Below are 25,680 nucleotides of genomic sequence, written 5' to 3'. Positions count from 1 at the left end.
TGGAGGCGGGAGCTCGGGAGTCCCTGCCCAGGGAGTTGAAGGCGGGGTTCGGGGTCCCTGCCTGCGACGTGGAGGCGGGGGCTCAGGAGTCCCTGCTCAGGGAGTTGAAGGCGGGGTTCGGGGTCCCTGCCCCAGACGCGGAGGCGGGGGCTGCCCTCTGGGCGCAGTGGCAGCTGCGGGTAACGAGCGCTTCCGGCGCGTCAGCCGCTAAATATAAAGTGCTGAGCGCATCTTCTCTTTTAATCCCTCCCCTCCCCCAAACCTGCGGTAGCTTCGTGTCCCTTAAAATAAATCCCAGCCCGCTACCAGCGCCTCAAAGCCCCGCCTGGCTTGGCCTGGCCCGCCCGGCTCCAGCCCGGAGGCCTCCTGGGCGTCCTCGGTGAGAGGCGGAGAGGGGGGCTCCGACTGTCCCTGCGCGGTCAGCCACTCAGAGCGCGCACGTGTGCGCTGGCTTTTTGTCCGTCTCTCCCTCTGGCCCGGCCCATCAGATCAGGGATTAGTGCTGGGCCCTGGAAGAAACTTGGTGCATGGGGACCAGCATTTTATAAAAATGAAACAGAATAAAACGGAAACTATCAGGGCATCCCACATAGAATATTGTTTTGTGTTGAGGCCATTTACATGTGTGAATATTTACGTGGGTACTGGGTCAAATGTGGGATGCGTTTCTTACCAGAGTGCCAAACAAACGAATGAAAGCCACTGCAGAGAACAACTTGAGCCGCCCCACAGACCAGGCGTTCTGACTCCCCTGGTCTTACAGAGGAGGACTGAGATCCAGCACAGGATAGAGGAGCTGCTGGCAGGACAGGTGCCTGCCCGTCACAGAACACTCTGGTCCCACTGGCACTCAGCCATGGCCAGTACCAGAATTTGAGAAAAGGGAGCGGAAGAGATGGAAAAGTCTTCCAAACGTATCTGCCAAGAGCTACCTGTACGTTTTAGACCTGGTTCTTGACTCGTGGAAAATTGCAGTGGTGAGAGCAAGGACAGGACGGCCATGGGATTAGTGTAGCCCCACTGAGAGAGCTCTCTGGGGATCCGGGCCTCCTGCTCCTGGGACAGAGGTAGGGCTCTCCCTCGCTGTGGCACAGCCTTTCCCTGGGAGCACACCTGTCTGGAGTAGCTGTCGTCCCCTGTCCCCTGATCATCTCTGCAACCATCTGGCCTGGTTGTCCCCCCGTGCAGCCATGCAGCCGCAGCCCTCCCCTCCACTTTCCAGCTCTAGAACATGACTTGCCCAATGTTACAGATTCTGTGCCTCCCAGATCCTGGTTTCTGGGCCACAGGCCTCTGTGTTGGAGGAGGTGGGGGAGGACTCTTCACTAACAGCAGTTGGTTCTGCCTTGGAAAAGAGAGTTAGACCCGAAGCCTCAGGACCAGGGTGTGGTGTCATTCCTGGAGACCTCCAAGAGCCTGCTAGGCTTCTTGGTGTGCAGCTAGGTGGTTCCCTGAGGACATTAGCCACGGGGCAAATGCCCAGGCAGGGCAGAGGCTAAAAATATATGGGGCACACAGGCCCAGGAATGCCAGTCCTACCACCCATTCCTTGGTGTCCTGCCCAGAGCGGAGGGTACTTTGCAGAAGGTTTGAGAAGAGGAACGGTTGTGGCAGTACCTAAACTTGACTCTGGAGGTCATCGGCGTGGTCTGTGTTCCAAGCTGGGGCACACCCATCCAGCACGTCCACCCTAGACAGCTCTTCACGGAGCCTATCTATCGCCAAGCCTTAGACTCCTGGGGTGGGGATGGGGGGGGGGTGGACGGAGAGACTGCTGAGGAGCTGGGAAACCCTGAGCAGTTCGGACTCCCTCTCTCAGTTTCTCCGTTTGTCCAACAGAGATTATAGCTGTGCTGCCCATCTCGTCAGTGCTGGTGAGGAGCCTGGAAGACCGTGCCCGTGGGGGCCTTGGCAGGGGCCAGGAGCCCACCGCCTGGGCCCACCCAATGGGAAGCTGGCTGTGCCGAGGACCACCCACTGCAAACATGAGCCGCTTACCTAAGCACCTGCTGTGTGTATGGAGAAGAGTGAAGCGGGCCCTCATGAGGACAGGTGTGAATATGTGGACGTGGGACGCCTCCCGGGTCCCATCACAGGCTGGCAGCGTCACACGGCCAGCGTCCTGCAAGAGGAGGGCACATTGCCACAGCATATCACTGTGACTCTGATGTCCCCCTGAGGAAGTATGGGCCACGTGACCGTGGGTATGCTAGGTATCACTGCTTGCTAGGAGCAAAACGTAACAGGTGAGTTGATTCAAAGACACGTCAGTGATGGGTGATCTACAGAGCAAGTCAAGTCAGTGGCCTGAAGCGTGGGAGCGTGCCAGCGGGGCAGGACCTCACCCGTCTCCTGAGGCTGGCACAAGGGAGGCGGGTGCTCGCTTCTGGGGAAGCCCTGGCCCAGCTGCAGGTAGCGCCGCCCGGAGGCAGCCGAGAGTACAGGCGGGCTGGGCGCAGAGATCAGGGCTGGCTTTGAAGGTGCCACCTACTAGGCCTTCCCAGCAGGGAAAGGGGCTGGAGGCCCGGGGTGTTGGGGGTGTTCGGTGGCCGGAGGAGCCGGGAGGGAAAAGACTGGAAGGGGATCTTGTTGTTCTTCCGGAGCCAAGAATTCTGAGGTCTGACCTGCTCTCTGTGAATCCTGTTGAAATCCATTTCCTCCTGCCCAGGGCCCTACAGGGCTGTTTTCCTTAGAGACACGAGGAGCACCGGTAGGTGAGGGCCTGAGGTTCATGCATCTTGTTCCCCCTCTCCCCTCCCCTCCCCCTGCCCTCTCCCCTCCCTCTCCACCCTTTCCCAGTTAAGCACTCTGGTGTGAGGGAGCTAGGGAGTGAGAAGTCCAAGAAAAACATTAGGGCCCCGACCCCAGCAAGCCACAGCCACCTTTCCCGGCTTCCCGCTGGGCAGAGGGCTGAGCAGAGTTGGCTCCCCGAGGGGAGCTGCCCCTCAGAAGTTCAGAGGGAAACGCTTCGAGATTCTGGAAATAGGAGAGGGCACCAGAGGAGGCCCGAGGGGCTTCTCTCCTGATGGCGGTCAACTCCGCTGCTGCTCCCCAAAGCTTGAAGAGTGGGGACAGTGTGGGGGGACATGTTCCTGGGCCTCACCGCTGGAACCCGGCCCGGGGCCTCCTGGCTGTGGGCTCTCCCAGCGTCCAAGACGTCTAGACCCCACCTCAGAGAGACGAGCACTGAATGTGCAAGGAGCTGCTCACGCGGGACCAGCGCACAGAAGAACCCAGTCATGCCCCGTCCCGGATCCCTGCCTGCGGGGCCCTGGCGGTGAGGGTGACAGCCTGGGTGGGGTACGGGCGGCCTCAGGACCGCCGCCGGAGCCATCCTCAGCCACAGGGCCCTGCCACCTCTTCCCTCTGCCTGGGGCCCCTCTCGGCCTTTCCAGGGAAGAAGAGACATCCAGGCCGAGAGGGGCCCGGAGGGACAGCCTCCCGGCAGGTGAGGGGGTGGTTGGGGGTGGCCTGCTGAGGACAGAGCTGGACAGCAAAGTGGCAGATGGCCTGGGGGTGGCTCCTGGTTCCCCCTCCCCTGCTAGTTGGTGGGGGCCCCTGATGGTGTCACCCTGCCCCCCACCAGCCTGAGAGCCCTTGCACGGCCGGCCTGGCTCGAGGGGAGCGTGCCATTGTCGTCTGTCGGGCTCAGCTTACAGGGGCCGTGAGAGCGGCCAGCACAGCGAGTCGGTCCGGGCCGCCTGCCGGCCACCTGGACCTTGTCCCCTGACAGTTCCCGAGGGAAGAGGGAAAGGACGACCAAGTGACCAAGGCCACAGCTGAGGGTGAGGAGAGGGGATGTGACGAGCAGGGAAGGGGGGGTGTATGGCCCCGTGCCCCTAAAAGATGGCTCTGAGGACCCAGCGACGATGCGTCTGCTCACCAGCAGTTGTGCCCCAGAACGCTTTCGCAGTGAAACCGGAAACCCCCGGGCCCGCTGGCAGCAGATTGGACCTTTGATGGCAGCGTGTGCCCTGCTGGAAGATTCTGGGGCACTGAGTGTGAGTGGAACTGGGCTGCAGGGACAGGGTGGCAAGAGAAAGAGACGGAGAACGATGGCCTGACCCCCTGCACGTAGGCTCAGGGAAGCACGCCCGCGCTGTCACGGTGGCGGTCACTAGGGGCCTAAGGGCTCGAAGGAGCCCGCGTGGCTTTGGGAGCCAGCCACGCATGGGTACTGGTTACACAGGTGCATTACATTTGTGGATATCCGTGGAGCTGAACACACGTGACCTGAGCACTTCTGTGCGCATGTCTGTCACACTTGGAAAGAAAGTAAACGGAGAGCCTTGTTCCAGGGCAACCCACTATGCTTTTGCTAAGTGCCCACAACGGCCAGTGTTTACTGAGCTGCCCCGTGCCGGCACCGATGCCCGCCCGGTCGTGTGTTCCCCTCCCCTGACCCCGGTCCCGGGCCTCGGATGTGTGACACCGCACCTTCAGTGGGGAGGCGGCCAGCCAGGTGCTCGGCCAGAGGCACACGACCAGCAGATAGCAGGGCCGGGATTCCCTTTGGAGCGTCAGGCTGCTGGCCTGCGCGCCGTGCCCCACAGCCCTCAGCCCTGGGGGTCAGGGACCAGAAGTGACTTTTGTGCTCAAGGAGCTCACCCTTCCAAGGTGTCCCGGATGGGGGCTGCCCTGAGGCTGGAGCTGGGCATTTGGGGAAGCAGTTACTTCTTCAAGGCTCTGTCCTCACCGCACATCCTCGGCAGTTGCCATGGAAACCCACAGGCTTCCCCGGAGCGTCCTAGGATGCCTGCTGCAAGTCGACTCCCAGGCTGGGCCCTGTGTGCCGGTGGGGCAGAACTGCAGCCCCAAGAACGAAGTAAAGAGGGAGCGGGAGAGACCGCCCAGGCTCCCAAAGCCTGGACTCCGCTGACAGCGCTCCGTAAGCCAACCCGAGTGCCCCTTGTACACTTACTAAGACATTCTCACGGCCCAGTAAAAGGCTGCAGCTTGCGGATGAGCCAGGCACACGGGTGTTTTCACTTGCGTTAAGGTCTGGGGTGTTAACCCAATAAGCCTTCCCTTCTGCGGCTGCCTTAAACATCCTGAATGCAAAGGCTGGCTTCATGCACCGGGTGGAAAGAAATAATGTGCATGAGGAGCCTGTAGGTGCCCAGGTGGACACAAGGCAGCACGTGGGCCGGGCTGGGAAGAGGGCTCGTACCCCAGGAAGATGGCTCCTCAGTACAAGACCGCTTCCAGCTTTTCCAGTGGGTACCAGCGGCTACACAGAGAGGACGGCGCCGGAAACCACAGCCTGTGGCCCATCTGGTTCCTACAGGCCCTCACAGACCTACGTGAATACATACTTGCTTTTCTCAAGCTCTGGGCCAGGAGAGCCACGTTTGCCTTGGGACTCTTGCTGGGTTTGGGGGCAGAGTGTTTTCACAGACAGCATTCAGCACGAACTGCGGGACCTCAGGATGATCACTCCAGAGTCTGGTGTCTCCACCATGGGCTGGACTGGAATTCATGCCTTATTCACTTCCTTATTTGTTTAAAAGTTTTATGGACGGGCATCTGGGTAGCTCAGTGGTTGAGCGTCCGTCTCGGCTCAGGTCATGATCTCACGGTTCGTGAGTTCAAGCCCCACATTGGGCTCGCTGCTGTCAGCACAGAGCGTGCTTGGGATCTTCTGTCCCTCTCTCTCTCTCTGCCTCTCCCCTGCGTGTGCATGCACGTGTGCTCACTCGCTCACTCTCTCTCAAAATAAATCAACAAAAAAAAAATGAAACTAAAAATAAAAATTTTGAAATATTACATATCATAATATTCACCCATTTACAGCATACAGTTTAGGGGCGCTTGGGTGGCTCAGTCGGTTAAGAGTCTGACTTAGGCTCAGGTCATGATCTCACAGTTTGTGAATTCTAGTCCCACGTTGGATTCTGTGCTGACAGCTCAGAGCCTGGCACCTGCTTTGGATTGTGTCTTTCTCTCTACCCTCCCCCACTTGTTCTCTCTTTCTCTCTCTCTCAAAAATAAACATAAAAAAAAATTTTTTTAACGTACAGTTTAGGGACACGAGGGTGGCTCAGTCAGTTAAGCATCCAACTTCAACCTGGGTTGTGATCTCACAGTCCGTGGATTTGAGCCCCACGTCTGGCTCTGTGCTGACAGTTTGGAGCCTGGAGCCTGCTTCGGATTCTGTGTCTCCCTCCCTCTCTGCCCCTCCCTCACTCATGCTCTGTTTGTCTCTCTCTCAAAAATAAACATTAAGAAAATTCAAAGCATACAGTTTAGTGGGGTTTAGCATAGCACCAGAGGCGTAAAGCCACCTCCAGTGAATTCCTGGATCACTTCATCCAAAACCTCTAGCCACTAGTAATCACTCTACGCTCCACTCTCCCTGAGACTTAGGCAACTACTGTGGGTTTGCCTGTTCTAGAAATGTCACTGCAATGAGATTCTATACTATGTGGTCCTTTTTTTTGTTTTGTTTTTGGCTTTTATTTCAGAGAGAGAGAGCATGCGCGTGCGCATGAGCGGGGGAGGGGAGAAAGAATATCAAGCAGGCTCCATGTTCAGCACAGACCCCAATGCAGGGCTCGATCCCACAACCCTAGGATCATAACCTGAGCCAAAATCAAGAGTTGGACTCTCAACCGACTGAGCCAACCAGGTGCCCCTACACTACGTGGTCTTATGTGACGGCTTCTTTCACCTGGCATCCTTTATACACGTTTTCAAGGCTTATCCACATTGCAGTGTTGATTGGTGCTTTCTTGTTATGGCCGAGTCACATTCCACTGTACACAGTTGCTTGTGTTTTCTCAGGTGATGGCCGTTTGGGTCGTTTCTAATTTTCAGCTACCACGAAGAACACGGCTGTGAACATTTGTGTGCAAGTTTTTGTGTGGACTTATGTTTTTATCTCTCCCAGGTAGATACCTAGGAGTAGAATTGCCTGGTCACGTCATCATTCCATATTTAACATTGTGAGAAACGGCCAGACTGTTTTCCAAAGTGGCCGTACCACTCTATATTCCCACAGCAGCATGTGAGGTCAACCGGCCCCGGCCCGATGTTATCTGGGGACAGGGTGTCCGCGTGTCAGTGGTGCTGCTGCTCCATCCGGGAATGAGACTCATTTCCCTGCTTGGGCGAGTGCCTCGGCACCAAGTGTCCACTCCCTGCCAGCATTTGCCCGAGGGGCAGACTTCTGTGCTCAGATGAGCAGGGCAGATAGAACTTTCTTCAAAGCTTGGCATTGGGAGGCGACTGGCCACCCCTGGGAGAAGCCTCTTAGCCTGGCTGGTCACGCAGCACAGTGGACACCGGCATGCAGCCCAGAGACCCCGATCTCCAGTTCCAGGTCTTCAAGCCTGTTGTTTTCATCCCCATCCTGATGCACGCAGACCACGCGTTTTCATTTCTCGGAAAAATAAGGCCCACACGGTAAATACTTTGCAGCGGGTGCTCGAAGGAGAAACCATAGCAGTTGAGATTTGTAATTGTTGAGCGTGTTCCGGGCATCCTGCTAAGCAGCCTGACAGGCACAGCAACGCTCCAGAGTGGTCTCACAAACAGGAGACCGAGGACAAGGACAGGTGGGGAGCGTGCCCACCGTCCGAGCAGAGCCCGAGTGCACACCCAGGCTGGGAAAGCCACGGTCTCCAGTGTGCCGTTACACATCCACCCCACACGTTTGCCGAGTGAATCGATGAGCTGTCCCGGCGGCCCTGCCTGTCATCACACAAAGTCCAAGCGAGAGGGTCCCAGGCTGGCTTCTCCGGCAAGCAGGTGCCGAGACGAGGGATGGTATGGATTATTGGGAGTACACCCATGGGGGAGGTCGGGGAAGTCAGGCTGGGCTGGGAGCTGTCAGCCACTCTGCAGGCCTGGCCAAGTCTCTGCCCACCCAGCGGGAGCTGCTGCTGAGGAGAGAGAGTTTGGGGGAGGAGCCCCACACTGGGCAGAAATGGCCAGGCCCTGGTGCCACTGCCTCCCACCATCTCTGCTGGGCTCAACAAAGGCGAGTCAGAGCCTCGGGCCGCAGGTGCTCAGCCTCTCACAGTTGGACTGTAAGTCCCTTTAGGAAAAGAGATCTGTGTGGCCGCAGTTCCCTCCTTGTGCCCACAGGTGCCGTCCCCTTGCACGTGGCCGTTCCTCCAGGGCTGCCCCAGCCTCTCTTCCTGGAGGGAGATCTCATAGAGGAGGTAGGCAAACCAGCCTAGTTGGTACATCTGGTCTCGGGGCTCAGCTGGTGCTCACCCCCTCCCTCCTCCACTGTCCAGCCTTCCCGGCCAGGCCAGCCTCACCCCACCTCTGCTGTCACCTCTGCAGGTCTTGGGGTCCTACCTGGGGCTGTGACCCACATCCTCATTCCTGAGGGGCTCGAAATGCCAGGGAGGTTGGTCTTCCACTTGCGGTTTCCACTTCCTTGATGCTCTTCCTCTGGGCTTCCTATGGACCAGCCCTCCCTTCTCTTTCTGATGTCATCCAATCAGACGGGCCATCTGCAGCCACCAGCCACCCTGTGAAAATGGCCAAGCAGCCCCCCCCCCCATCCCCTGCATCCCTCCCTACTTTACCCCCCACATCCTATCTCTATAGGTGCCCTTGGCTCTGCCCCCTAGGATGCCTGCCCTGTGAGGGCAGCCTTGGTCCCCAGTGCCTGCAGCAGGTGTGAGCACCTAGTCCAGATGTGCAGGGCAGACTGCTGCCAGGTGGGTGAAGACAGTCCAAGGCCCTGGTCCCGCCCACTGCTGCCCTACTCTCCAGGCCCAGGGCTCGCACACTCACTGGTGGGGAGAGCTGTGTGCTGGCGGGCGGGGTTTGGACGTCATGTTTCTTGGGGGGAGGGACGGCCGTCGCCCCAGGTGGTTTGTCAAAAGTTTAAAGTCAATTTTTATTTGACAGATAAATACATAGAAACTCAGGAAAATTAAGTGGCCTGTCAAGCACACTTGGCTTTAAGTGCCCGAAGCAGTGCTGCCTCCAGAGCTTCCAGGCCCGCCGGTTTTCAAGAGGAGTTAGAAATCTAGATTTTTTAAAATGCTTGTTTATTTTTGAGAGAGAGGGAGCATGCGAGCAGGGTCGGGGGTCAGAAAGAGGGGGAGAGAGAATCCCTCCCCCCAGCAGGGCAGGAACTCACAAACCGTGAGATCGTGACCTGAGCTGAGATCAAGAGTCAGATGCTTCATCGACTGAGCCACCCAGGCGCCCCTAGAAATCTGGATTTCATGAGAAACCTGGTTTTATTTGTCAGCAACTCATGTAATTGTGCTATGACACTGTGCCCAGACTCTTCCTGAAGCGGCGGGGTGGGGTGGGGGTGGGGGGAGCTGGCAGGTGCTCTTGGCCCCTTCACCACAACCCCTCAGCTTTCAGCTCTTGGGTCAGACACGGCTTTTCTTCCTTCTCTCGCAGACAGGCATTCAAGTGACATTTCTTGATGTTTCCAGAAGACTTCCCCCCCACTGGCCCACCTCTGGCCAGTGTTTCTACTGAGTGGTTGGAGGTACGTATGGTGGTAGTGGGAGATGAGGGACAGCAACAGTGAGAGCTCCTTCCAAAAGTGCCTTTCAGACAAATCCCAATGTAAGGGGGTGACTTCCAGTTCAACCTAGCTTAGCGGGCACACGTACCGTTATCCCCTCCCAGGACCCAGCAGGGACCACAGAGGGACGCTGTGGCACCTCCTCTCCCTCATCTGGAAGACAGGTGCCGCGGAGGCCCTGGCAGTCGGACCAGGGAAAGCCACAGAGGCTCCAGCACGCCAGGGGGCTCTGAGGGTGGGGCGTGGAGGGGGGTTTAGAACAAGCACGAGCAGTTATGACCCCAGACCCAGGCTGCAGACGCTGGCAGAAGACCGGAGGCCCCGGGTTCTCTCTCGGGGGTCAGGGCCAGGAGGCTCTGGGCTCAGGGGGCCCAGGCACAACCACACGCACCGGCCAGGGAGGAACAGGGAGATGAGTTGACAGGCACATCTTGAGAGGCGACCTTGGCCCTGACTCTGCTAATTCCCAGAGTTCTGGCAGCCAGGCTTGCCTCCCGTGCAGGAGATGGGGGGATTCTGCAGAATTGGCCTGGCTTCCCGAGATTTCTGGCCGAGTGTCTGGACCCTGCTGCTTAACTTTAGTGGTCTACCCTCACCCCACCCAGCCACGCTGCTCGTATTAGCACCTAGTGCCTCTCATGAAGACCGGCAAACCTCCAGGATCATCAGCCCCTCGACGTAAGAGCATCTAACACGAAAGACAGATTCCATACCTACCAAAATAAAGGAGCCCTAAGGAAACAGAAACAATAAGAGTAGCAAAAGATCATATAAAAAAGAAAAAAATCTCTTAGAGAAAATACCACACCCATGACCTAAGAACAAGATGTTATGAAAAAGGAACAGGCAGAGAATAAGTAAGAGCTCGTTTGGGGGGCATCTGGGTGGCTCAGTTGGTTAAGTGTCCAGCTTTTGATTTCAGCTCAGGTTGTGATCTCAGGGTTTGTGAGATCGAGCCCTGAATCGGGCTCTGTGCTGACACCATGGAGCCTGCTTGGGATTCTCTCTCTCCCTCTCTGCCCTTTCCCTGCTTGTGCGTGTGTGCTCTCTTTCTCTCTCTCAAAATAAATAAATTTTTAAAAAGAGCTCTTTTTTAAATTAAAACATAAATAGCAAAAGTGAAAACTCGAAGATAAGTTTCCCGCAAGTTAGAAAAAAGCAAAATGAAAAAATACAAGAGAAAATATAAAATTAGACCACCGGTTTAGGCACAATCTAACGTATAATTAGTGAATTAGGAGAACACAGAAGGGAGAGATTCAGCAAGGCAGTCATCCACCAGAAAATGTCCTAGAACAGGAGGACGTGAGGCTCTAGGCCAAAGGAATGAAAACCCACCCCAGACAGGGTGTTGCAACATTTCTAGAACGAGGGCACATCAAACTGACTCTTAAATCTTCCAGAGAGCAGGCCAGGTCCCCTGTGAAGAGCCCCGGATCTGACTGGCCCTGGATCTGGCAGCCATCACACGGGGGCCCAGGTGACAGCAGCACAGCCTTCGAAGTTCTGAAGAAGCTGCGTTTGGAATCCCAGAAGCTCTACGCAGTGAATCTTGAAAGAGGGCTGCCTAGGGCCACCTGCAGGTGACAAGGGGCCCCACGCACCTGTCCCAGGAAGCTGCCAGAGGATGCACGAAGAGTGGCAGGGGGCCCGTGGAGGGGTGCACGGAAGCCAAGCAGGGCTCGCTGACACCGGGAGAGCTGGGGCATGGGGTCCCCTTCCAGCACAGGGACACGCACCCCCGGGTGGCCAGTGGAGGAAATGGGGGGTGGAGGGCCCTGGAAAGGGGCAGAGCCCCCACACTCTTGTGTCAACTCCATAAGTAGACGTTAGGAAATTGCCACAGGCAGGCTGCAGATGGGGGTCCTGCCGGGGTGGGAAGGAGGGGGAGGTGGGCTGTGCTTCCTTAAGACCGACTTTGCTCCGATGCTAAGTCCGTCCTAAGAGAACTGGGGAGACGGCCTTCTGCCCGCGCCCTGCCCCCATCCGGGAGAGCGGTCGGTGCGTCTGAGGGGAGGCAGTGCTGACGGGACACGCAGGGATGGGTGGGCTGTGCTGTCCAGACATGGCCAGGTGGTGAGAATGGGCCCTCCCGAGGCTGTCACAACCGGTGGCCCTGGACCCTCGGGTCACCACACCATCGATTCTTTCATTAACTGCTTGATTGATTAATCCCCTGGCCACTGATGCATTTGTGCCACCGACGTCCGCTGGGGGCCTTCCACATGTGAGACCCTTGCTGGGTGCCAGGATGGAGCCAGGATCGACACCGGACAGCCACGGGCTGGCCGGAAGGTGGCCTTGGGGGCGGAAGCTGGGAGGCGGGCCAGTGTCCCCAGCAGGGTGTCAGGTCGGTGAGGAAGCCCAGAGAGGCCTTGCGGCAACCGTGCTTTTTGCTCAGGCTCCGAGAGATGCCCATTGCTTCCCCTCCCCTGGGTGGCACGGGCGGGGACGCATGCCATGCCACCGCTGTCGGCGGGCCTGGGCCTAGCAGTGTCCTTGTTGCTGGGACGTTCTCACCCTCCTGACAGGACGGCGGATTGAGGGCCCTGCAGTCTGCCGGTCGGCCTGGGGGGCCCTGACTCCACACGCCGCTGGCACTGTGTGCCCCGAGGCACCTCGTCCTTGGCCGTGCCGCCCAGGACATTTGCACAGCTGTCCCGCACAGGCTCTGTGTCTCTTTTCACGTGTCCCTCCCGCTCTGTGGATCAGGCCAGGCTGGCTCCTCCCCGCGCCCTGGTCCTTGCACACAGAGTGAAGGGCACAGAGATGACAAACTTGAGCCCCAGGCCAGCCCAAGGCCATGCAGCAGGAGGGGACAGAGGAGGGACCAAAGCCATTCTGGGTGACCATTACCTGCCTGGCCCTGTGTCTACACCACTAGCCAGTGGGACAGTGAGGAGACCAGCCCAGCACAGGTAATACCTAGTGCCCAGCTGCCCTGCCTTTGCAGGAGAACCCCTTGCTGGGCCCTCACCTTGCCATGCCTGAGTAGGCCTGCTCCCACGACACTGCCTCCTGGAAGCCCTCCTGGCTCCCTTCCAAAGCAGCACTTCTGTATCACCCTGCTGACTGTCCTTGTGCTACTCTGGCTCTGACTCCCTGACTCACGGCCTTTCTGATTTCCTGTCACCCTCCCGTGCCGGCACGTGTCCCCGGAGCCCAGCACAGGCCTGGCGCACGGTGGCGTCCGGGAGGCGTCGGCCAAGGAATCGAGGAACACGCTCCCCTCCCCACATCGTGGAAGGAGACGCCTGCGTGTGGAGTCCCTGCCCCGTGGAAGTCTGTCCCTGGACCCATTTCTCTCCTCCCCCCACGTCCGCCCGGGAGGCCCCTGGTGGCCCCTGCCGCAGGCCCCCAGGGCACGGGCTGCGCGCCTGCGTGCCAGCGTCCGCAGCTAGCCGCGTTCCCGGGAGAAGCGTGCGTTTCTGTCCCCGCTGTCCGGCAGGGAATGTTCGCGGCAGCTTTCTTCGCTGTGGCCCTGCCACTTGAAGGGCAGGTATCCAGCCGGTGGAGAACCGTCTGCACACGCGGGCCTCACCTGCCCGGGGAAGGGTTCCCGACACCAAAGAGAAGTCTGGGGCTCCGGGAGCCTGACCCAGCGTCGCCCCACGACCCTGGCGCTCCCCTCCGAGGGGGGTGCCCAAGACAGGCGACAACGAGTGCGCACAGCGGCACCGTTCCAGAGATCGAACAACCCAACATCCGCCAGCCAACGGACGGGTCCAGCAAACGCGGTCTCTCCACCGGCAGAGTGTCACTCGGTCTCAACAAGGAGCGAGGCATGGACACTGCCGCGTGGACGAGCCTTAAAAACACAGTGCAGAGTGAGAGAGGCCGGGCCCGAGAGGACACACGTCGTATGATCCCATTTGCAGAAAAATCCACAGGGACAGAAAGCGGCCTCATGGTTGCCAGAGACTGGGGAGACAGTGGGGTAAGGACTGACTGTTTCCAAGTCTCCTTTGGAACGATGGAATGTTCCGGACTGAGAGGGGACAGCTGCACAACAGTGCCAATGTACTCAATGCCACTAAGTCTTATACTTTGACGTGGTTACGGTGGTGGATTTCATGTGGTGTGCATTGTATCACAATACAAATCAACCCCTCACAAAAATAAAACATTGGGAGTGGAAGAGCGTGAACTCTGCCTAGTTCCACTGACCAAGTTTCTGTATGAGCTCTAAAAACAGCATATGGGTTCTCAGGGCAGGACCTTAATTTTGCACTGTTTCCGAGTTGAACAACCCCCTTTGATAGACTGGGAATATCAAAACGCCTATTGGCATGGATTTGGGGAAAGGTTTTAACGTGTGAGAAGACAAGCCTTCCTCCCCTAAAGAAGAGATCCACTGGCTTGTCCATGACTTCCAACCTCATACTTTGGACACATGCTACTCTCTTTGGCTTCCCGAGAGAAGGGCAAGTGACTCATCCCAACCATTCCCCCACTTCAGGAATCCTGACGGAAAAGATCGGGAGTGTGGGCATCTCTTGTGTTAGAGCACAGAGTCTTAACCTCAGGGGATGGGCGACTCATCTGAATGAGCTTTTCAGAATGCAGGTAACTGGGTCCCTCTGAAACCTGTGGGTAGAACTCCGAGAGAGGCTGGGTGCACCTGCGTGCCTACCTGTGCGGGTACACACAGCACCTGAGTCTGTGTGTGTTTTTATTTGACTTCTTAAGTGCTTAATGTCTCATGTATATACAAGAATGTATACATCATGGTGTGCCTTTCATAATAAGGAAGCAGGAGCCCACGTGCCCACCTCCCAACCCAAGAAGTAGAGTTTAACCAGCACCTCCGAGCCCTAGAAACCTTCCTTAATGGTGTCCTTCAATGGAGAGACCATCGCTCAGTCCCCTGCCACTGCCGCCTTGCTTGGCTCCTGCCGTTGAGTCTGGGTGTCTTTGGTTTATGCTCTCCGGGGGTGGGGGTAGTGTTGCCTGGCTGTGTGGGACGGGGCTTGGGTAGCAACACGGGGTCCAGCTACACTGGGGACTTCCAGTGCCTTCTTGGTCCGTACAGCAAGGAAACTGGCAAATGTTATAAATCAAGGCTCCCCCACCCACTTAGGAAGACAGTTATCAAACATTCACCAACGCCTAACTGGGTAGTTGATCCCTGACTTCTAGGACCTCAAGTTCAGTGCAAGCGGTAAAACCTACAAGCATAAGATAACTTAAGAATGTTGACGAGAACCCCTCTGGGTATGTCCCCTAAAGAACCGAGATTGGGGGTCTCGAAGAGACATCTGCACACCCACGTTCACAGCAGCATTATTTACAACGGCCAAGAGAGGGGAGTAACCCAGGTACCCATTGACAGATGAATGGATAAATAAAATGTAGTCCCTCCATACACTGGAGTATGATTCAGCCTTAAAAAGGAAGGACGTTCTGACACCTGCTACAACATGAATGAACTTGAGGACATTACGCTCAGTGAAGTAAGCCCGTCACAAAAAAGACAAACCCTGTATGATTCTACTCACATGAGCGACGCAGAGTCAAGATCATGAAGACAGAACGCAGACTGGTGGCTGCCGGGGGCCAGGGGGAGGGGAAACGGGAAGCTGTTTAATGGGTGTAGAGTTTCAGTTTGAAAAGGTGAAAAAGTTCTGGAGATCTGTTGCACAACAATGCAAATAATTCATTTTTTAATTTTAATGTTTATTTATTTTTGAGAGAGAGATAGAGAGGGAGGGAGGGAGGGAGGGTGAGCAGGGGAGGGGCAGAGAGAGAGGGAGACAGAGGATACGAAGCAGGCTCCAGGCTCTGAGCTGGCAGCACGGAGCCCGACACGGGGCTCGAACTCACCAGCAGTGAGATCGTGACCCGAGCCCAAGCTGGGTGCTTAACCGACTGAGCCACCCAGGCGCCCCAACAGTGCAAATAATTCTTAACAGCACTGAACGGTACAGTTAACAATGGTGAAGATGGCAAATTTTATGTTGTTGTCGTTGTTATTGTTTAACCACGACCAGAGAGGAGGAAAGAAGGCATTTTGATGGCAGCAGATTGCTGGTGGGGACAGCCCTGGCTGGGGACGCAGGACACTAGGGTTCGGGTCCGTGTTCTCCTGTTTCCTGGTGGCCTTACGCAAGTCACTCACCGTCTCCGAGCCCTGACGTCCTTGTCTTACGGGACGAGGGGTTTGTTTTAGGCTTTTCAGCTTAGAAAGCTGAGCACAAATGAGTCTGACACGTCCCCTCATTGACTTTCACTCAAGTGTGACATTTACAAAAAAACTACACGCATCAACACATTCTCTCAAACCGAACACACCCCGTTTCATGCCATTGTGTGACCAGACTGCCGCGTATTTACCCATTTTACTGTTGATGGAAATTTGGGTTGTTTCCAGCTTGGGGTGACCATGAACAGTGCTGCTTGGGCCCCTGCAGCACCTTCCGCTGGTGCACACGGGGCCCTGCTGTGGGGCGCGTGTGCGGGAGGCCTGCTGGGGGTGCTGAGGCTGCTCAGAGCTCTGTGGAAGTTGCCCAGGATCTTCGCATCGGCAGGTGCTCCTTCTCCTGGCCAACTAGGTAGCGTCAGCCCTTCCGAGTTTGGTCTCTCGGGGTGGGGGAGGTCCGTAGCGGGCCTAACTTGCATTTCCCTGGTGACCGATGAGGCTGAGCACCTCTCACGCCCCAGTCATCCTCTCTGTGAGAGGTGATGTCTTCTGTCCGTTTTCCCGTGTTGTTCAGATCTTCTCCCATTCGGTGGGCCGCTTCCTGTTCTTCTGCTGGTGCCTTTTCGTGAGAAATTCTTAACGTGGTCCAATTTATCATTTGTTTCCTTTATAGGTTTTAGTGCTTTTTGCACTTATTAAAAAAAAAACCAAAACCGTGCTCCAAGATCATAAATATGTTTCCTTCTTTTTAGAATTAAAAACAATATTTATTGAGAGAGAGAGCACGCGCGCGCACACATGAGCAGGGGAGGGGCGGAGAGAGAGGGACAGGATCCCAAGCAGGCTCCCAGCTGTCAGCACAGAGCACAACTGGGGGCTCGAACTCAGGAACCCTGAGCCAAAGTTGGACACTTACCCGACTGAGCCCCTCAGGCACCCCTAAACATGTTTCATTCCAGAAGTTTTATTTTACCTTTTACATGTAGCTCTTCCAGTTCAGCTGGACTTGATTTTTCTGTATGGTGTGAGGTTTGGATCAAAACTTTTGGATCAAAATTTAAAAAGAAAATTCATTTTTCTTGCTTGTGGGTAGCCAACTGACGAAGTGCTAATTATTGGAAACCAAAAACCATCGTTTCCTCACTGCGGGTGGTTGTCCATTTTGCTGTGAGTAGGCTGACTACGTGCGAGGGTTTTCCTGGACCGTCTATTCCGTTCAGTTGGCCTGTTCATCCATTGTACCAATACCCCACTGTCTTAAATGCTCCAGTTACAGTGGCTGAATATGTGGTGGGGTAATCCTCCAGCTTTGCTCTTTTTTTTTATAATGATTTTTTAATGTTTTTATTTATTTTTGAGACAGAGAGAGACAGAGCATGAGCAGGGAAGGGGAAGAGAGAGAGGGAGACACAGAATCTGAAGCAGGCTCCGGGCTCTGAGCTGTCCGCACAGAGCCCGATGTGGGGCTCAAACTCACAGACTGTGAGATCATGACCTCAGCTGAAGTCGGATGCTTAACCAACTGAGCCACCCAGGTGCCCCCCCCCTTTTTTTTCAGCTTTTCTCTTTTTTGCAATTATCTTAGCTATGTTTGACCTTTTGCATTTCTGCATGAATTTTAGAACTAATGTGTCCGTTCCTTTTTTTTATGTTTATTTATTTATTTTTTGAGAGAGAGAGAGAGAGAGAGAGAGAGCAGCGGAGGGGCAGAGAGGACGCAGAGGATCTGAGCCTGATGAGGGGCTCGAACTCATGCAAAGTCAGCCACTCAGCCAACTGAGCTACCCATATTTGAGAGAGAGAGAGAGAGAGAGAGTGAGAGAGAGAGACAGTGTCTGAGTGGAGGAAAGGCAGAGAGAGAGGGAGACAGAATCTGAAGCAGGCTCCAGGCTCTGAGCTGTCAGCACAGAGCCCGACACAGGACTCGGACTCACGAGCTGTGAGATCGTGACCTGAGCCGAACTGGGAGCTTAACCAACTGAGTCACCCAGGTGTCCCTAACGTGTTAATTTCTAATACAAGGATATTATAAATGAAAACCCCCTCTGTGCTTTGCTTTTGTTTGCAACCCACACACTTTGGTAGGTGGTATTTTCAGTAGCATTCAGTTCAAAATATTTTTTTTTTAAATATATATTCTCTTCTAATTATTTTTTCAACTTTTTTTTTTTTTAATTTATTTTTGGGACAGAGAGAGACAGAGCATGAACGGGGGAGGGGCAGAGAGAGAGGGAGACACAGAATCGGAAACAGGCTCCAGGCTCCGAGCCATCAGCCCAGAGCCTGACGCGGGGCTCGAGCTCACGGACCGTGAGATCGTGACCTGGCTGAAGTCGGATGCTTAACCGACTGCGCCACCCAGGCGCCCCTCAAAATATTTTCAAATTTCCCTTGTGATTTTTTTTTCACCCTGGGATTAGTTGGATATTTCCAAATATTTGGGGTTTTTATAGCTATCTTGTTGTTATTGGTTTTAATTTAATTCCAGTATAATCAGAGAACATATTCTGTATGATTTGAGTCCTTTTATATTTATTGAGACTTGTCTTATAGCTCAGCATTTGGTTCATCTTGCTAAACATACTGTATACATGAGAAAAGAATGTGTTAGGTGTGTTTGAAAAATACTAGCTCAAGATAGTTTATATAGTGTTCAGATCAGTTGTGTGCTTCATGAGTTTTTTAGTTCATCTGTTCTATGCAGTGCTGCGAGACCCATGTTAAAATCTGCAACGATTGCTGAATTATCTGTTCTCTTCTTAATTTTGTCAATTTTTTCTTTATGTATTCTGAAGCTGTTATGAGGTACATACCGATTTACGATTTTTGTCTTTTTGATAAAGTCACCATTTTTCATGAGGCGGCCTCTCTGTTTATCTCTGACAGTATTCTGTGAAAGCCCATTTTATGTGATGTTAACACGGCTCCTCCAGCGTTGGCAGGCTTACTGTTGGCATGATAGATTTTTAAATTTATGCCTCCTGTGAAAATAGCATATGGTAGAGTCTTGCTTTTATATCCTTTTCATCGAGGTGCTTAATGCCTTACACTTAATATGATTGATTTGGTGGGCTTTAGGTCTCTAATCTATTTGTTTTGTTTGTTTCTTCTAAAATGTCCTCTTCCGCTTTCTTTTGGGTGATCTGAATATTTTTTTTTACTTTTCTGCTTTAGTTATTCGTTGGATTCCGAGGTGTACTCCTTTGTGGTTTGTTTTTTTAGTAATGGCTTTGGCGATTGCAGTGCACAGTGTCTGGGAGCCAATATAGCAGAATGTACCCCAGATGTAGAGCCTTCCAATGTCACAGGCCCATTGTCTGCGGTCGTTGTGTGCCTCGCAGCTGCATACAGTAAGATCCCCACAATGCAATGTTACAATTGTTGCTTTACACAGACGTATGGATTTTAGAGAAACGAAGAGGAAAGTACTCTTGTATGTGTATTATGTATCCTTTTCATTCTTTCCTGATGATCGAGTTTCTAGCTGGTATCATTTTCCTTCAGCCCGAAGAATTTCCTGTTTAGCATGTCCGGTAATACAGGTCTGCTGGTGAGGATTTCTTTTAATATTCTTTTATGTTAAAATATATTTACGTACTCTCATTCTTGAAAGCTGGTTTGAGGTCCTGCAAATGTGTTGACAGGCTTTCTTTCAGCTCTTTGTACATGTAGTTCCACTCTCTTCTGGCATCCATAGTTTCTGATGAGAAGTCATTAGACTCCATGTGTCGTTCCCTGGATGGCTGTGACCGCGTGGCTACTTGTAAGAGTTTTCTCTTTACATGTGCCTTCCAGCAATTTGACTATGCTGGGCCTATGCATGGTTTTCTCTGTGTTTATCTTGGTTGGGGATCATGGAACTTCAAGTATGTAGATTCATGTCTTTTACCACGTATAGAAGATTCTAGAAATTATTTTTTTCAAATACTTTTTCCTGCCCCATTCTTTCTCTCCTCTCGTTTTGTAATTTCAATTACATGTATGTAGACCTTTTGAAATGGTCTCACAGATCCTTGGTCTCTTTTATTTATTCCCCACTCTTTCAGATTGAATAAAGTCTATGGATAGATCTTCAAGCTCACTGATTATTCCTCTGTCATTCACTCTTCTGTTAGGCCCATTTAGTTAACTTTATATTTATGATATTTTAATTTTCAGTTCTACAATTTCCATTTTCTAAAAAGAGTTTCTAAGGGCACCAGGGAGGCTCAGTTGGTTAGGCGTCCAACTTTGGCTGAGGTCATGGTCCTGCAGTCTGTGGGTTCAAGCCCCGCGTTGGGCTCTGTGCTGACAGCTCGGAGCCTGGGGCCTGCTTCAGATTCTGTGTCACCCCCCCCGCCCCTCCCCCACTCGCACTCGGTCTCTCTCTCACAAATAAACATTAAAACAAATAGGGGTGCCTGGGTGGCGCAGTCGGTTAAGCGTCCGACTTCAGCCAGGTCACGATCTCGCGGTCCGTGAGTTCGAGCCCCGCGTCGGGCTCTGGGCTGATGGCTCAGAGCCTGGAGCCTGTTTCCGATTCTGTGTCTCCCTCTCTCTCTGCCCCTCCCCCGTTCATGCTCTGTCTCTCTCTGTCCCAAAAATAAATAAACGTTGAAGAAAAAATTTAAAAAAATACATTAAAACAAATAAAAATAAATAAATAAAAATATACATATAGCTTCTAGTTCTCACTTGTGGTTTTTAAAAAATATTTTCCCCCATTAAAAGCATATTTTTCTTTACATCAGTGATTACAGTTATAACAGTTACTTTAAAATCCTTGTTTGCTAATTCTGCAATACGGGTCACGTCAGGGATCAATCTCCATTACTTACCCTTTTTGGTTTGAGAATGGCTCTGACATTCTCCTTTTCTTTGTATATCAAGTAAATTTGGATTGTATCCTAGACACATTGTTATTTTCTGTTGACTTTGGAGTCATATGTACACATCCCCAGAGTTGGTTTTATTTTGTGTCCGTGTTGTTGTGACGCTAAGACTCGGCAGTGCTCGGGCTAAAAACAACGACCCGTGGGCAGCAGCTCTGATCTCGTGTTAGACCTCATCTTGGTTCTTTTGTTCTCAGCCTACCTGCCTGGAGTCGGCCCCATGCGTGTGGTCCAGTGTCACCTGGGGATTTAGGCCCTATTTATAAACAGAACTCAGGCCCCTGCTTCTCTTACTCCTTCCCTTCTGGGATGTCCCTGCATCTCCCAGAGGGTGTCATTGGCCCGGCTCCGTCTCCTAGCCCCTTAGGCAGAAGGACTATAGGTGTTTTGTTGGTGCTTTTTTTTTTTTTTAATTTTTAATTTTTTAAAATTTACATCCAAATTAGTTAGCGTATAGTGCAACGGCGATTTCAGGAGTATGTTGGTGCTTTATCTGGTCGGTGTGGCATGGGCTGCAGCCTGGCCTTAGGCCAGGAGTGTTGAGACAGGCAGCCCCCCTCCCCAGCATCTGCCTGCCTTCACTCACTCTGGTGACTCCAGGAAAAGGTGTTTTGTAATTTGTCCCGAGCTCAGAGTGCTGTCTGTGGGAAGGTGAGTTCAATAGGAGGTTACTATTCTACCACACTGGAAATGGAAGCCCAGCTTTCAATTTCTGTGAAAAAAAAAAACCCTGCTGGGATCTTAAAACCTGTTTTGTATTGAATCTGTAGATCACGTTGGGAAGAAAGGACAGGCTCCTAATTCTTGAGCTTTGTATATCCCTCCACATACTTATTTTTTCTGTACTTTCTCTCAATCATGTTTTACAATTTCCTCTTGTTTTTTGTTTGTTTTGTTTTGAGAGAGAGAGTGTGAGAGAGAGTGAAAGAGAGCGAGAGAGAGCACGTGTGCGTGCATGAGCGGAGGAGGGTACAGGGGGAGGTGAAGAGAGAGAAAGAATCTTAAAACAGGCTCCAAACCCAGCTCGGAGCCTGACATGGGGCTTGATCTTACAACTGTGAGATCTCATAACTGTGAGATCAAGACCTGAGCTGAAATCAAGAGTTGGACGCTGAACTGACTGAGTCACCCAGGTGCCCCTCTGTCTGTCGGTCTTTTGCTTTGTTTTGTTAGTTTTACATTGAGGTGTTTGGTTGGTTGATGCTTTTGTAAATGGTCTAACTTTCAAAGTTTAAATTTTTACATTCTCACTGGCATTTAATGGTCAGTGCCTAAAACCTTAGCTTTACGTATCTTGTGCAAACAGTTAATGCTAATGACACAGGTTCCAGCGACAAAACCTATGGTTTGGTCCATCTCCCAGAGCACCTGCAATGAAGTTTTCAAGAAGGTAACTTTTCAGGAATGGAGGCTGGGGCATTGAGCATTTAAGCTGAATGAGGGGCAAGCTGTGTTAGGAATTAACCAAACCAATAGGCAGTTCTACCTGAAAAAACCCTCTGAGGGGCCTCATACTCAGAAAATGGAGTTCGGCAGCCTCACCTTTCCAGGGAACGGGGACTCAAGACACCAGCAGACTCCTCGGACTTGATAAGGAAGGCTCTGTTTCTTGCTTGTACTCTGACGTGGCGAGGGAGACGGCCCAGGAAGGCTGACCTATCGGAGTTCCCACCTAAACTTCGAAATAAGCCCCTCCCTGAGCTAAACTAGTAAAATCCATCCGTGACAGCTGTAGTTAGCTATTTGTGGGAGTCAGCCAAGACACCGTCGTAAATGAGTCATTCGAGAGCTTGTAGACAGCCTGCATCCAGCAGATCCAGGTCAAGCTCCGAGAGGAGGCAGGCCTGACTCTAACTTCGGAGCAGACATCTAATCAGTGTACCGAGGGCTCAGTCCACCTTGCCAGTCTAAAAGGAGCATTGCCAGTGTCTGTCAGCTCTGGGGTCCGAGTCCCAGGTTTCTGTCTACACCGGGAGAGACCTTGGGCTACTAATGACATCCTTCCTGAGCGTCAGTCCCCTCATCTGCCACACAGGCGTGGCCTGGCATGGAGGGAGAGCTCAGTGTGTCGGTGTCGCTTACCTGTGGCCACGGAGCAGACTTCAGCACCACACTTTCTTTCCGAGGCAGAACAGGGAGGGGTGGCCTTGGCTAGTGGATTCCACTCCAGATGCACCAACTCTCAGGCTACTGTTCTGGGGCAAAGGGGCCGGTCGGGCTGATGACGGCCTTCTGATTGATCTGAAATTTCGGTCTTCTTTCCATAAGTGAACAAACTGGTCATCTGTTATATTGGGTTGAAGTGTTCCCCCCCAAATTCACATCCACCCAGAACCTCAGCACATGACAATCTGGAAATGGGGTCTTTGCATATGTAATTGCTTAACAGTGTTGAGATGAAACCATTTTGAATTTATGGTGGGCCCTAAATTCAGTTAGTAGTATCCTCTAAAGATGAAAGGAGGGGCACCTGGGTGGCTCAGTCAGTTGGGCGTCCAACTTTGACTCAGGTCACGAGCTCACGGTTTGTGAGTTCAAGCCCTGCGTTGGGCTCTGTGCTGACATCTTAGAGCTGGGAGTCTGCTTCGGATTCTGTCTCCCTCTCTCTCTGCCCCTCTCCTGCTCATGCTGTCACTCTCAAAAATAAATAAAAATGTTAAAAAATTAAAAAATAAAAAAGATGAAAGAATACACAGGTGCCTGAATGGCTCAGTTGGGTGAGTGTCCAACTTTGGCTCAGGTCATAATCTCACGGTTCGTGAGTTTGAGCCCCACTTCTGGCTCTCTGCTGTCAGAACAGAGCCTGCTTAAGACCCTCTGACCACCCCCCCCCCCCACAAAAAAAAAAAACAAAAAAAAAAAAAAAAGAAGATGAGAAGACACAGAGATGCAGAGAAGCCGTGTGACCACAGAGGCACAGATTGGTGCAAGCCCAGGGGCCACCAGAGGCAGGAGGTGGGAAGGACCCTGCGCACTTTAATGTTGGACTCCTGGCTTCTGGAACTGTGAGAATGAATTTCTGTCGTTTCTGTAAGTCCCTGTTTATGATGATGCTGACAGCCCTAAGAAGCGGATGTGTCTACATCTATGGGTCAGTTAGGTGTTCCCGCACTTGACCCCGGGTCAGGGATCCATTCTTGATGACCGGCACACCCTGCCAGATCCACGGGGCTGAGGAGCACCATCCGCTGGGGTGGGGAGGTCCCTCAGGTGAATGGGACTCTGGTAGCCTAGGCCTGGGTCTTTAAAAAATGTTTTCTTATGTAGTATTGCAGGTAGACAACAGAAGCAAAGGGAATACAACCAACATCGCGTACCTTTCACACGGCCAGAGCAACGCGGAAATGATTTACTCTCGTGTTTGAGTGTGTCTGATGCTTTCTCTATTTTATTGAAGAGACACTGAAAAGGCGCACAAGGTGGCCCCATGGCTTCCTCACTGCCCCTGTTCACTCTCAAGGTGGGCAGTGCTCCAGGGAGCACTGTGGCTCCCATCTTCCCTGGGGTGGGGGCAGGGGACGGGGACTCCCCTGGCAGGGAAATGGGACCACAGGGGGTGAGGTGGGGTGCAGACTTAACCGCCCATACTTCCTGTAGGACAGTGCCCTGGAGCAGTCTGCGGGTGAGATCAGCGCCCCTGCAGGGCGCAGGCCAGATGCAGAGGTGAGCAGCCATGCTGGCCTGCGTCCAAGAGTGCAGGCTGACCGGAGGCTGGGGGAGGGGGGTCCCGTCAGAGAACGCAGGAAGCCACGGCTGTGTGGAGAAGCAGGGGTGCCCTGAGATGGCACCACCAACCTTCCTTCAGGGAAGACGACAGAAATGTAGCAGGGGCGACCTGAGAGTGGGGATCCCCCCTCCCCCGCAGTCACACCGGCCCTCCAGGGTGCAGCGGAACAGAACAGAACAGCGGGCTTCACTTTCTACCCCCACCCCAATCGTAATGCTTTGAGGGTGTGGACGATGGCTCACATCTGTTTCCCGGTACAGATGTCCTCACACGGGGCCTGAAATCAGCCTGCCAATGCTGTTGCTTGGCCTACTTTAAGCTTTTCTACTTATTTGTAAGCGTTTAGAGATTACGATTTTATACAGAATTCCACATTTCCGCCATTTGAAAGCCAGACCCCAGCCCGGCCCGGGCTCCAGGGGCTGGAGGAGATGGGCACGGGAGCCGCGGGTCCCAGCCCCCCGCCCCCACACCCGGCGCGTCCCGTTCCTCCTGCGCGCGGAGGTGCAGGTGCACGGGTCCCCCGCCCCCAGGCGCGCGGGGCTGGGTCACGCTGCCCGGAGACCGCGGTTGTCCTCGCCAAGCGCCCCGGAACACCGTCTGTTGGTAAAAAGCAAACAAGCAAAACCCGGCACGAAGAGCACTGTACCTGAGCTAGTCAGTTCTACAGCGGAGATGCTCGTGCACAGTGTTTAGGTCACGCACTTTGTCAAAGGGAACAGAGCAAACAGGAAGAGGCCGTCCACACAGGACCGCTCCCGACTCGGGACTGCCGGTCGCCACAAGCGCTGTCGGCTCCCCCAGTGATTTATGGATACCCGTGTGCGGGAGCCGTGCCGCCCCAGGCCGGGCGCCACTCCCTCCGGGGAAGCTCGGGCCGCGGCGGGGGGACGGGGACGGGGACGGGGTCGGGGACGCGCGGGGCCCAGGACGCACCGCCTCGCCCGGCAGTCGCGCAACCGACGCCGCGAGGCCAGTCCTCGGCCAGGCCCGGCCCGCCCGCAGCCGTGGCGCCGCCGCCGCCCGCCTGTCCCGGCTCCGGCCCCGCGAAGGCAGCGGCGGACGGGCCTCGGGAGCACGGCCTCCCTCCCATCCTCCCTCCCTCCCTCGACCGCCCGGCGCTCCCGTCAGCTCCGGCCGCAGCCATTTTGGAACGAGTGCAGACAAAGAGCGAGTCACCGTCGTTGCCCCCAGCAGGCCCGGGGTGCGGACCCCGCCTGCCGCGCCTAGCCGTCCGTCTGCCCCAGTCCCTGGCCCTCCCGGCCGCCCGCACCCCCACAGCTCGCCGGCCCGATGCCGCCCGCTCGCCCACCGAGCCCAGGCCGCCCGCCCGCGCCCCGGCCTCTGCCGCTAGCAGCCATTGGCCGCGCCTTTTAAGCGCGCGCCGCGGCCAATGACGAGGCGCCGAGCGGCCGGGCGGGGGGGCGCCGTGACC

The 25,680-nt window shown here is 54.1% G+C and overlaps 1 protein-coding gene and 2 long non-coding RNA genes across 4 annotated transcripts in view; 2 read left to right on the top strand and 1 right to left on the bottom strand.

The window, feature by feature from the left end:
- The first annotated feature begins 47 nt into the window (after positions 1–47).
- LOC121020009 (uncharacterized) lies at positions 48–13,690 on the top strand. Of its 2 annotated transcripts, none has more exons than XR_005785874.1 (4): positions 48–3,785; positions 9,379–9,469; positions 10,114–10,186; positions 10,912–13,690. It is a non-coding gene; the product is annotated as an uncharacterized LOC121020009 (long non-coding RNA). The 2 variants fall into 2 exon arrangements; XR_005785875.1 differs by lacking the exon at positions 48–3,785 and adding an exon at positions 6,542–8,165.
- Positions 13,691–23,884: 10,194 nt separating this feature from the next.
- LOC121020010 (uncharacterized) lies at positions 23,885–25,596 on the bottom strand. Its single transcript, XR_005785876.1, has 2 exons — positions 24,895–25,596; positions 23,885–24,317 (listed from the first exon to the last, which is right to left on the bottom strand). It is a non-coding gene; the product is annotated as an uncharacterized LOC121020010 (long non-coding RNA).
- Positions 25,597–25,638: 42 nt separating this feature from the next.
- The window catches only part of TAF4 (TATA-box binding protein associated factor 4), a 65,456-nt gene continuing 65,414 nt past the window's right edge, over positions 25,639–25,680 (top strand). Inside the window, exon 1 of the mRNA XM_040459753.1 lies at positions 25,639–25,648. Within this exon, the coding sequence (XP_040315687.1) occupies positions 25,639–25,648 (10 nt within the window). The remainder of the gene's footprint in view (positions 25,649–25,680) is intronic.

The sequence above is a fragment of the Herpailurus yagouaroundi genome, unplaced genomic scaffold, assembly GCF_014898765.1.
Source record: "Herpailurus yagouaroundi ecotype Mexico unplaced genomic scaffold, PumYag 246, whole genome shotgun sequence".
NCBI lineage: Eukaryota > Metazoa > Chordata > Mammalia > Carnivora > Felidae > Herpailurus > Herpailurus yagouaroundi.
The sequence above is the reverse complement of the archived record's forward strand: the minus strand, read 5'-3'. Positions and strand labels throughout refer to the sequence as shown.